Consider the following 13,481-nt stretch of genomic DNA (forward strand, 5'->3'; position numbering starts at 1 on the left):
ATTAAGCATAAACATTCACTATACTTTTACCTTCAGGTTACCTTTATATTTTCTATTTTGCTAATACTTGAACTGCACGTTCTTTCTACATCAGTAAAAATTTATATTTGTTGAGTTCATAGCATTATTATAAATGAATAGTAACTGAGTGTCTGCAAAGTCAACATTACTAAACTAGACAATACATAGTTAAGTGGGACAATGTAAATGTGTAAAGAGAATTTAAAGGACAAAGTCACTGTGGGGACCAAACTTTGACTTACATAAAAATTGTTTTTTCCTCTCACACAAATACTTGAAGTCTGTGTGGTTAAGATATATATGTGCTTTAAACTTAAATATGGTTTCATTTAGAAATGCTAATTTGAAAATGAAAGAAATTTATATTATCTTTTAGAAAATTTCATGGTCCTATGCAAAAAGTGAGTTATCAGAGCAGACCCTTCCTCTTAAAGAAATCAGTAAATTCATGCACAGGAAGCTGGAGCTCACAGCATTTCCAGTTTTTATGCAAACCATGGCTTCTTTCTTTTGGATTCCCCAGTTCCTCTCTGTGGAGGGTTTAATGGCAGATTGAAAATGAAATCTTAAGAAGAACTAAAATATAAATACAGTTATCAAACTTTGTTCCTTTGTACATTGACAATGTCTCTTTAAATCCTAATACTTTAAACTCTCTGTTATCTGTGTATCTAGAAACTAATGAGTTGTCATCACCGCACAGCCTGATGGCCGTACTTTCTAAGTCATAGAAGTAAGAGTTAAACATGGTTAACCTTGGAAGTAAGTTTTGTTGTTGTTCTTATAATCTTGAGAAAACTTGTAATTTATTACATGTAGAAGATGTCATTTCCTTAACAAAAATTTTTGACTAAAACATAATTTTCAAGTATGTTGGATAACAGAGTATTTACAGTATTTGGGAAATCATTGAAAAATTCTAACTTCTGACACCCTCCTGACTGCATTCTCACCTCCAAGACAAAGCACAGCACATTATTATTATTTTTTTAAAATTTACACAGCACTTCTTTTGACTCTTAACATGTTCAATGAGGGATGAAGTTGAGAAATAATTTAGGACTTACATGATTGAAGAGGGATGGGGCCTGTGGCATTTGTGTTGATTGATATTGTAATGCTCTTATTTGTTTTTTGCTCATGAAATCAAAGGTATAGTTCAACTGAGCAATTCAATTTCCAAAGACCATCAATTAAAAGTTGTCTTAGAAATAATAAAGCCAGCAACTCATGGTTCTGTACAAAAGAGAAGAGTTTGTCAATATAATAATATTTCCTTCTATCATGGGGGTAGAATGTTTTCACCAATTGCTGGCAAGAGGAGTATCTTCCTGGGTCTTTATTAGTGACTAGGTAATCTTTTCATATCCGAACAAAAGATTATAGCTTTTTAGTGAAAATCTTGCTTGGAGGATCAAATCATGGTGTAATAGGAAAGTATATTTACTGATAAAAATCGTCTATTTTTTAAACATCGCTTTGGGGCTTTGCACCAAAAGAAGTCCTACGTCGAGTGCTCTGTCATTTCTGTGGATGTCATCATGGGGACAGCAGTCTCTGTATGACACACCCATTAGAGGTGGTGGCTATAGAACTTGACTATTTTAAGTTAATTGGACAGTCCCAGCAACTGGATAATTAAGTTAAGCTGATTCTTTTTATTTTTAGAGACTTGAGTAATATATAAGATGTCAGTTGGGTTAATATAAAACCAGGGAAGAAAATTTAAGACATCTTCCACTGTGGTCAGGTTTGTCATAATGGATAGATGAAAGTACTCATTTACATCTTTGACTTCCTGGGAAACAATGGCCAGTCTTGACAAGCCCTTTCTAGTTAAGCTGATTCTCTCATCACCTGATATTCTGATAGCACCCCTGGCCAGGTTCCTGGGGGCACCGACATGGCAAAGTAGGGTGATCTTGCAAGCGACAAGTGTTCTCAATCTGCTGAGGCAGGCTGATGGAATTTGTGGACCAGTTTCTGACATCCCAAGTAATTATGATGCTTAAAGTATTTTAAATGATTCCAGATCTATAAAAAAAGTGATGATGTCTATATGTATACCCTATATTTTTTATTACAAAAATATTGAAATAATCCATGAGTTATTCCACTCTGCACCAACTATAAAAAAATACTATCAAAGTTTGACCGGCACTTTTAATGCAACAAAAAGCACCATGACCGAGGACACTGGAAACAGAAAGCAGGGAACGTTTACTTGCTGTGCGGAGGTATTTAAAACCAGAAGCTTGTTGTAAGAGTACAACTTTACAAATGATTCAAATACAAATCTTAGCTGGATCTAGTGATAAGCCCTCAATCAGTCCAGAAGGGTTTTCTCATAGAATATTCACTGCATTTGTCTGCTCATACTTACTAAAAAGTGTCCCAAAGCCTCTAAAAGACATATCACTTTGACCTTGAATTGGTGGTGGTGGGGGAGTCTGTACACAGTGGAGAACTTGACTGTTCATTCCAGCTTCTGCTTTTGTGGGGCTCATGCCACTCATTCTCAGTTATCCATGTCAGTCCCATGGTTGGATGGTGTTTGGCACTAGAAAGATGAGGCATGGAGTGTTCTGGAATTGAGCCTGCCAGTGATCACACAGAGCCACGCATTCTGCGACCTGAAACATTCAGTTACAGCCTGGTCCTCTCTCGCTGATCTGCTCATATGTTCCCATGTGAGCTGCACTGGCCGAGAAATCAGATGCTCATTTTGCTTTTTCCCCCACTTTCCTCTTCCTGTATTTATTAAATTTTTTTGCAGTTGAATACTGAATCATGATTACCATTTAATTTACATCTTTAAGTTATCGAACTCATTGGTCTTGCCAAAAGCCATATATGTGCTGCATAGGATTTCTGTCATAAAAGATATTCTCAACTGAAAATTTAAAATAAAAAAACCAGTCCTGAAATGTGTTGAAAATGAACCATTCCATCAATTCTAATACACATGTAAACACACTTGAGTTTGCTGTCCACTGGACAGGCTTTTCACACATGGTATTGGTTTCCAAATGAGAATGGTTTATGAATTCTTATCTAAGCAGTACTACTTTTTTTTTTTTCCTGGAGTCTTGAGGGATATATTCTCTCTCTTTGTATATTCCTGTAGGAATCAGAGCTTTGCATCAAGAAAAATCACCTAAGCTATTTTGACGGAGGATTGGTGTGTGTGTTTGTGTGTGTGTTAGTATATGTGTGTGTGCATGTGTGTATGACTAAATATATTTTTATGCAAACATCAGTTAATTTCATCAAAACACCCTATTGATCAGAGGCAATATTTTCCATAATCATAGTACCCTCTGGTGGATTCGCTGAAAGACAGTGCAGGAGAAGTTGGTAGCAACAAGGAGTCCTACTAAGCTGGCATGTTCCCTCCTGGTGGAGCAGGAAAACTGTAGGGCTGCTGTTTTGAAAGAAGACCAGCAGAGGGCAGTCTGCTGGTGGAGGGTCAGACAGTAATCACTCGGACCATCAGCCTACAAGTGTGACAGCTCATCTCCCTACGCTAGAATGGAGTTTCATCATCGCCACAGCCCTGTCATCGCCCCTTTATCTTGTGGCTGTGGCTCCTCCAAGTCTCTTTGTTTTATAAAGTGGTTTCATACTCCAACCGCTCCTGAATAAGAGCATCATCTTTGTACTGCAGCCTTGGAGGAGATGGGGAACATTCAAAGGCTAAAATGGCCTTTCGGAGGCTTCGGTCCAAAACATGTCTCTCCCATGCTGGGTACCTATTCCTGAACAGGTCAATTTTAATGACAGATTCTTCAATCCGTGGTGGGCGAGATGATGGGGTGGATGGGGCTGTGGGTCTCACCTGAAAGACAGGTACACACCCATCCCGCTCTGCAAATTTCTGGTCGCGGTCACTGGCAACACTGCGGTTGTTGGAGATGGACCGCAGAGTACTTGTGGCCACTTCTGGAGGCAGAGTGAAGGCAGCGGCTGGGTCCTCACAAGCACAACTTGGTGACTGCCCGAATCTGGGTCCATTCGGATGAAAGAAGGCATAATACATCAGCATAAAAACAACGCCAGTTAAAAAGCTGCTGAACACCACACACAGCGCTGGGATGGCAAATGCATCTGCAATCTGAGGAGCCTTGTAGAGGTACCAGAGGGCACTCAAGGCTGTATTTTCCAAAAGGATCACAAAATAGTAAATGAAGAGCCTGCAGCGTGTCCTGCCTTCCTTGACGTTGAACCAGCTGAAGATGTAAATGATCCCCACCACCATATCGAACACGATCTCTTCCCATTTGGTGATACAGAATTCTGTCTCACAGTGGACGATCCAGAAGGTCATGATGCACCAGTGAAGGACGATGAAGATCCCAAAGTACAGCTGGAAAACCGAGGCAAAAAGGGCAAAGGTGATGACCCTGGCAGCAATAGTGAAGAAGTGCCAGCAGAACTGGATGACAACAGCCATGTAGCTGATGGGCTTCTTGTCATCTCGAGAGTCCCGGAGGGCCTTCTGGTATGAGGCCAAGGCCCAAGCCAAAGACACAAGGGAAGCTGCTGCTGTGAAACCTACAAAGGCAAACAGGAAGACATTCTGTCAAAAGTGAGATGCAGTGTTGTTTTCAGGAAATAAATCATGTGGGCTGGGGGCCTGAGACAGGCTAGCTTTGATCTCAGCAAAGCTTATAATTTCTTTGGGTTTTAGCTGGGCTAAACACTCAGATGGAGCTTCTAGTGTCTGTCCTCTGTGGGGCCCAACCATATGGAGCTAATGGAAATGCTATTCAACACCATTATGGGGAGTAGGATCTAGAAATGGGGTGAGGTTTATCTTTCCAGGTATTTGGTGTAAATAGACTCAGGAGGTAGTTTTGTGTAGTGGAAATATACCTGTGGATTGGAGGTTCCACATATTACCTGCATGACTTTGGACAATTGTTAAACTTGTGTTCTCGTTTATAAAGTAGGTGATCTCCAAGGCTCCCTGCCAGGTCTAAGAGTCCGTGATCAAAAGGCATGAACAATCCCAGGAAACTTGAGGGGTTAGCTGGTTTACCTTTCTGCTCCTAAACAAGAAAGTTGACTGCTTCTTAAAAATAAGAAAAGGAGTCCATAACCTCCTTTGTAATGTTTCTTGTGATGTTTGGTGTGCAGTCTGTCCTAATATAATGACACTCTTCCTACAGCTTTTGTGTATTCCTTACTGCCTTTCCCTTAGAAGAAGAAATGTTTGCTCACTCTCATCTTATTTTTTTATAAATTAAAGATTGTACAGAAATCACTTCTCAACCACTTATTATTTGATGAGCCCATTTAGTTAGTATTCCTCCTTAAAGTATGTTTCCAAAATTTAAAAATCATTTGTATTGCTTCCTTCCACTCTTGCTCCTTTTACCTCATCTAAAACATTGTCTCTATGGTCCAGATATCCACAAGGCTCACTAAAAACACACTGGCCTCTTTCAGGAGAAAGCTTCTTTGGGGCATTCCACTTTGTCACTTAACTGTTATATCAGTTTGCATTTTCAGCATTTGCTTAATGAGTTACACCAAGACTTACCGGTACTACAAATGGTTTTGTATGTTCTAAAGTACTGCTGGCTTTTCTTCACCAGACCCTGTTATTGATCATAGCCAGGCCACCTTATAGTCTTTCTCCCCTTACGGAAATAATAGAAGGGGGATTACCAAGAACTTACAATAGGATTTGTACTTTCCTTTTTATATTTTGATAGAGAAACCTGTTGTACATGGTCCTTGAAAAATGAATTTAAAAAATGACTCTTATTGGAAGGAGCTGCAGTGATAGAAAAAACATTCAACCTCAATAATCATTTCTTACACATTATCCTTGAGTAAGATGAACTCCAAATAATAATTGTTGATAAAGAAAATATTTTCCAGCATCCACTTCTCATACCTATTCCTAATAAAACCAGTAGAATGCCTACACCTTACACTGGACCTTCAGTTTTTTGTTTCTGGCTCGCACAAAAAATCTTTTATTACCATAACTCCCAGGAAGTTGCCAATATTTTTAAGTCAGTTAGAGACCAATACACAAAGGAGTTTCTGTTAATGTAATTTCTATGCAGTGGAAACACCTACATCAGTTATAAAGCAAATTCATGAATGAAAAGAGAAGGAAGGGGGAAAGAAGAAGAAAGAAGGTGAGAGGATGGGAAATAAAGAGTGATGGAATAATGAATGTGTGAGTGATACACTTATTACCAGTCTAGGATATAAGAACAAAAATTGTGCCATTGTAATTTCAACACCTTCGTGTTGCATTGAAGCTGCCTATGACCTTGCTCCTTATCAATACCATTACCTATGGTATGGATTGCTTCTTGAATAGATTGTTTCTCCTTGTATGTTTTAACTGTGCATGGATTGCTGCTTCTCATTGGTACAACCCGAGTTTTTACCACAAGCCTTTAGGGTGGCACTTAAGCACGGCACTGCCTTCAGGAAGATGAGGGCATTGTTGGTCAGGCTTGAGAAAAAGAGCCGCAGGACTTGATTAGGATTGTAAAATCAGGGTACCAGATTACACAGGAAAATGTTACTAAAGGATCTTTGTGAAAGAAGAGAAAAAGAGTAAAATAATTTTACGTACACAGCACCATAAAATTATCTGTTATCAGATCTAAAAGAACTGGAAATTAGTTCAAATTCCCCTGTAATTCTCATACCTCTTATTAATTCAGCCTCTATTGCACACTCAGAGAATGTGTTCAGAAACTATTCTGGCAGTAGAAAAATGAAGATTTTCTATCAGCTCTGCATTCTAAGTATCTTACAATTTAAGAAGCCTGAATCAAAGGCAAATTTCATGCCCATCGTGACCACTTCCTTTATGAATTCTCTGCTTTAGCAACAATTATAATTTCCTTTGTTCATTTAATTAGGATTTTCTTTTTCATCTCTTTAGCAATTAGTTTTTAAAAGACAAATACATACCTGCACAGAAAATATGGGGCCATTTCAGAGTTACTCCTCATTATAAAGTTATGCCTGCATGAAATGCTTAATTCTTTTCTTTTTTACACAATCATGTCAGTTCGATTGTTTCAAATGCTAAGAAAGATTCCCTCAGCAAGGTATCGCAGTATTATTGAAGTAGAATTCTCTGGAACTTCTAATGCAAAGTGATCTAGTGCTGAATGACAGAACTCTCTAACTACTCTTTTATCTAACAATGTATATTTTTAACTTTTATTTGAAAATAATTTTTATGTTGAAATCCTATCCCCTAAAGGTGATGGTATTAGTAGGTGGGGACTTTGGGAGTTTAGTAGATTATAAGGGTGCAGCCCCCATGAATGGAATTAGTGCCCTTATAAAAGAGGCTCCAACAGATTCTTAGTCCCTTCACCACATGAGGACACAGCAAGAAGGCTTGGCTGTGAACCAGGAAAATGGTCCTCACTAGAATGTGACTATGTTGGTGACTTAATCTTGGACTTGCAGCCTCCAGAAATTTCTGCTGTTCATAAGCCACTCAGTCTGTTGTATTTTGTTATAGCTCCTGACAATGGCCCTTTACCCTAAAAAACATCAATGTCTATTTCCTATGAATAGGGGTACTTTAGATACCACAGTAAATTTATCTTTAGTCAATTTAACATTGATGCAATAGGTTTTTTTTTTTTTTTTTCCTAATCCACCATCAATGTTTCAATTTCATCAATTAATCTTAACCATATATTATAGGATTTTCCCCTCTGGTAGAGAATTAAATCTAGAATCAGCTATTGTATTTAGTTGTCTTATCAATTTAGTTTTCTTTAATCTGGAGTATTTCCACAGATTTTCTTTGACTTTAATGACATTCACATATTTGAAAATAACAATACCTCAAAAAATGGTGTTCCTTGTTTGTTGTTTCCTTATGGTTAGATTCAGAGTCTGCATTCCAAGTTGGAATATGTAAGTGACACTGAACAATACTTTCCTCCCCACACCATTAAAATATGAAAATATAAAGATTCTTTCAGTAGTCCTGAGAAGTGTATAATGTGTTTGCCAGTTCTGTCTTTTAATAAAAAAATGAATAGCATATCACTCATGAAAACTTCACTCTAACATCTACAAAAACAGCTACAGAGAACTCAATGGAATTATATTATTTATCAAAATGTTTAAATAGATTATAAGACCTCAATTTAATGCCATGATCTAACTTTATAGAATAGAAACTGCGTCCTTACTGGTATATCAGTAATTATACAAATACATTCCTACATTTCCAACACATGATAAGTATGCTATTTGTGAAGTTCATTTACTCATTAATACATTTATGAGACAATGATAGAATATAATGGATAAAGATACTTTTTGATTTAGATTCAAGGAGAAGAAAGTGCAGTGGTAGGCAGAGTCCAATGCTCAGTTGTAATTTCCTTACTGAGGAGAAGAAACACTAAAATTTGCCCATCTGGTACAGGATTTATAAATAAGTGTTATAATGCATTAAGTCTTAAGTTATTGATAAACTTGTTAACAGAATGAAAATTATTTCAAGACAAATAATATTCAGAACAGATAAACTGATTTAAAACTAATGGCAAAAAATTTCCTTCTAGTATTTTGTGAAGTTATATTAAGCCAAAGTTTCTTAAAATATTTTCCATGAATTACCTCATTGAGAAGGTAAAAAAAGAAAGAAATTCTTTTGTCAAATAAGTATGTGAAATGCTATATATTTTCATCTTTGGAATTCAAAATGACTTCTCATCAATTAAGGCTTTGAGAAATCCTACAGTTAAAGGAAATAAAGACAACTAGTTGAGGAAAAAAAAGAAACTCAGCCTTACTTTGAAAGGTTAAATGAATTATCTCCCTTCCTACAGCCACCCACCTCCAAAGCTAACCCTCTTGCTTCTTGGAGAAAAGAGCTTTCCTGTCAGCTTCCTTCTCTCTCTCTGAGTATTCCAGCTCTTCCTCTCCAGTAGCTCCTGCCTGATGCCTATAAACCTTATAAGCAAGCTTTCTTTTACCCCCCAAAACACCCTTCACTTGGTTTATCTCTTCTTTTTTCAGACTTGTCTCTTTTCTGTTTCCCTCCCATTTTTTGTTTCTTGTTTCCCCATTTTCATCTGCTTATCCTTGAGATACTGGCACTGCTGGTGATGCCACCCCTGGTCCCGTTTCCATCTCAGCCTCTGTCCGAGGGATTCCCCGCAGTCCCATGGCTTGAATCCTTTCCTCCAACTCAGCAGATGCCTATCGCCACCACCAACTGTTTCTGATTATTTACCTGAGACCTCACAGGCCTACAGTCTATATGTGCTTGATGTACACATGCTTCAGTGTTTGGAATCAATCTGGTTCTAGTCGACATTTGCTTTCTTGTTGAAAGAAGACAGTTCTTCCCTTATGCTCCTTGTTGTTAGTGTAATACTTTTCTCAGAAAGGGAGGGAACATGGATTTCCAGATAGGCTGCCACAGTTCTAAGAAGATGGTTTAATGAACAGCTTAACTAAAATATCATTTTGCAAAGCCACCTGAATCCAGAGCTTCACAAAGTGTGCCATTTTGGTGCATTGCATCTGAAGAGGTCCAGGATAAACCGCTGTGACATAAACATCATTTTCAGCTGAAGGAGTTGGAGGTCTTGAAATTTCTTCTCTGCCTAAAAGCAGAGCCTCTCCCCCAAAATCTTAATTGTCATAAATCCTCTCCCTTGGAGCAATTCTAATCTTTTCTGTGAAAGAAGCTGGTACCACATCCAAAAAGACATAGTCACAAAATGATCACATCTCCTATCTATTTTCCTAAAAGTCCTTTATCTTTCCCAAAAGTCATTTGTTTGTCCATAAATGCCTTACTCCCCTACTTCTAAAAGTTATTTGTTCTCCTAGGAGCACTACTTTTCATCCCCCATTAAAGGAGTATATAATTCCCAAATTCTAACCGCCTCCATGAGTCATGTTTCTTTGTGCACTTCTGTGCAGTTTGTATGTAATTGCGTAGGCAATTTACATAATTATATGTAAATTTGTCAGTGTTATTTGTATGCCTTTAAGTATTGAACCTCTGAGTACAGAGGAAAGGTTTTTCTTCCCAGAAAATTCCTGCCACTGAATTGAGTCCTGTTGTTCCTGTTGAGTCAAGTGTTTTTGCTTTCTCACTGAACTACAGTGCAAACAATTGATCTGACTTTGAATAAAATGATTCAATGAAGACAGTTTATTCCATCATTTTGAGCTATTTTATACACGTATATGTTCAGATGAAGACTGGTGATGGATATAACCTTTGGAAATAATATTATATAAATATTTTTTATTTTAAAATTTCTAAACTAAGAGGGCATTACTTTTAGCTTCTTATATCTGTACATTTGATTTGTTATAAACACTGCTTAGTAACTCATACTAGTTTCTCAGAGGAAGACTAAGATCTTTGTCCATTTTAAATAAAGATTTTTTCAGAATTAGGGTTACAAGTCTATTACTAGTTAATCAGCTAACTAGTATTTCAAAGGAAATGGACAAAAATTGACAACATGAGTTCACATGAACAGCAAATTTTGAATTTCTTTTCTCTTTTCTCCATGTTTCTTTTGGATGTCTTCTCCTTTAGGATATCCTTCCTTTTCTTCCTTCCCTTTTGTTTTCTCCTGTCAGACGGTCTTGCCCTCCACTGCTTTGTCTATGCACTACCATTCACTCTGCCTTTTTCTCTATTTCCCACTCTCATTGAACATAAAATGGAATTGAATTATTTTTTAAAAATAATTGTATTAATGAAATAACATTTGGTGTTGCCCAACTCTAACCTCACAACTGTTCCTAAAATGCAAATAAACTTCAAATAAGAAAGGAATTTACTTTAAATGTCAATGGCCTATTACGGACTGCTCTCCTCCTTCCTCTGCTCTGAATCCTGTGGCTTTGCTCCAAATCCAGATTTGCTTTCCAGGCTCCCCACAGCTCCCATTAAAAGGGCTCATCATTGCTCACTTCTGTTTCTCATCACAAGTAACTTTTTTCTATAATCTTCCTCTAATTTGGATCTAAATGTAATCAATGAGAGATGCACCGAATTCTTTAGGATCACAGAAAATAGAGTATGGTTGATGGGGTCTGTGGGAATGGGTGGTGGGGAAAAGTCTATCATCTGAATTTAAATATTATTTGCCCTTGGAAATAATGGGTAAGGGGTTAATATGGAATATTAGACCACTGGAAACATTATAATCCAAGAGACTTTTTGATTTTGAAATCTCTAGACTAGGAGGGGGTTATTTCTGGCCCTTGAATATAAATTAGTTCTCTCCACAAACTTGTTTTCTTATCAAGTGTCCCTCTTTCTTCAGAGCACATATCCCAGTTAATAATTATATTTCCTTTTGTGCTTGTTTAATTATTGTGTTGCTCACTACAATGGACCTTTAGGTATGAATAAGTACTTGTTTTGTTTAACTTTACATCCTCTAGTGCCTTGCACAGTGCCTGGTATATATCAAGAATTTGTACTTAGAGACTTAAAAAAAGGGAGGAAAGAAGGAAGGAAGGAAGGAAAGAAGGAAGGAAGGAAGGAAGGAAGGAAGGAAGGAAGGAAGGAAGGAAGGAAGGAAGGACGTTGGGGTATTTTAAATACAGACTCAGAACCGCAAAGAGAGTGAGAAATATTTTTCAGAATTGTACAATTCTTCACTACTTTCCATACTTCTTTGCAGTTTCAGTCAAATCACAAATGCAAAAACAGTGAAATAAAATCTGTATCATTCTTGTATTGTTTGTGATCTCAGTGTGAATAAGAATTCCTGGAAATCCCCAGAGAATGCTTTATAGGATTTATAGCCAGCTTCCTTATATGTATGAAGTTAAGGGAATTGAACCAAGCACTCTAATTCTTTGACTCTTCAATACAAAAAAAAAATGAGCCCATCTCTTTCCTTCTCTCATTGAAAGGGATAACCACAGCCTTTCCTTGTAACAGGTGAGCCAGAGGTTGCAGTGTCCGGGAAACACTTGGCCACTGGCCTATGTTCAGAACCAAATTGCAGCCAGTGAGAAAACGCTCTTCTTTTTAACTTAACTTATTATCATGTAAAATTTCAGATATATACCAAAGCAGATAGAATAATACAATAGATATACCCTTCATTCAGAATTCTTACTGAGTTCTAAAATCTATCACAAGAGAAGCATGAATTTTGGCCAGCAGGGGGACACCTCTAATGGAACCTTAGATCCACTCCTTCCTGAACCTTCCTGCGTCTACCCTTCCGTGAATGCTCCTTTCTCTGTACTGACAGGCAAATGAACCGTGCTGAAAACTGACTAGCTAATAGCCGTTGCATGGGCACATCTTCCGTAGCCTGATCTGGTAACTCCCTGGGACACTAACCTCTGGTGCATTCTGCTGTGCCTCCCTGTGCTCCAGCCACACTGTCATCTCTCATTCTTCATGCGCTAAACAAGACCACATTTTCTTCCCAGAGACAAGAGATGCTGTGCTCCCCCTAGAAAAGTCGCCTCTTTGCAGTTAATTCCTACTCATTCTCGTCGTTCAGTTTTCGGTGTAATCATCTTTCCTTTCCTTAGGCATGCCTGTCCTAGCCCCTAATCTAAATCCAGTCACCTTGTTGTAGGTGCCACAACATCCTGTGTTCACCTATTCTTGACAGCACAGCTCAGCACACTCGCCATAGTCATCTACTTGTGTGGGTCCTGATGGACATGTCTTCCCATTCTTTGGCTGACCTTGTGCCCCAGGCATCTGTCACTCTGCTTGTGTATCAGTTTCTGAAAGGAGTACATTTGCCATCCATTTGCTGAATCTCATATATGTCTCCCAATCTGATCATCATCTTGATTGTAAACATCTTGACTACCCTTCCTTTCACCACATTTCTCTCTTCTGCCTGTCAATTTCAACATTTTTGGAGGAAATTTAAAGTATGTTCTCACCAATAATTTGAGAATGAATGATTTACACATAACCTTTTTCAGCTATGGAGGCAAGATTATGATATGACCATTCATAACATACACAGTCTGCTTATCACAAACATGGTAATGTTTTCCCTAAAGTTACAGTTCCTCAACAAACCAACAAACCACTGAATTTTAGATGACAACATAATATTGATTTCTTTTTTCACAGTTCTTATTTTTTATCTCAATATTTAAAATATTCACAGATGAAATATTATATTAATTGACATCTCCATGGGAGATGTACTAAAGAAGGCATATAGGTATTCAACAATTACAAAATTACATATTTAATATGTAAATGTGTACCACCTAGAATTTATCTAGAAATACACCACTTAAAAACACACATGGACACTTTTGAGTGTTTCAATGGATAATTTTCCATAAAAAGTGAATAGCAAAGAACAGCAGGAGAAATATCTAAATATCAGCCAGCACTTTTTAAATATTTCAAGCTTTTATCACATTCTTCTAACATACCCATGTCAGGAACACTTAATTCACAAGTCTTTTTC

General features: G+C 37.5%; 1 protein-coding gene across 1 annotated transcript in view; it reads right to left on the reverse strand.

Annotated features, from left to right (window-relative positions):
* Positions 1–3,628: 3,628 nt before the first annotated feature.
* Positions 3,629–13,481, reverse strand: part of XKR4 (XK related 4) — a 401,124-nt gene continuing 391,271 nt past the window's right edge. The window contains exon 3 of the mRNA XM_054580709.1: positions 3,629–4,575. Coding sequence (XP_054436684.1) covers positions 3,629–4,575 — 947 coding nt within the window. The remainder of the gene's footprint in view (positions 4,576–13,481) is intronic.

The sequence above is a fragment of the Pteronotus mesoamericanus genome, unplaced genomic scaffold (genome assembly GCF_021234165.1).
Source record: "Pteronotus mesoamericanus isolate MK-2021 breed Mesoamerican mustached bat unplaced genomic scaffold, CSHL_Meso_final contig_601, whole genome shotgun sequence".
In the NCBI taxonomy this organism is placed as follows: Eukaryota; Metazoa; Chordata; class Mammalia; order Chiroptera; family Mormoopidae; genus Pteronotus; species Pteronotus mesoamericanus.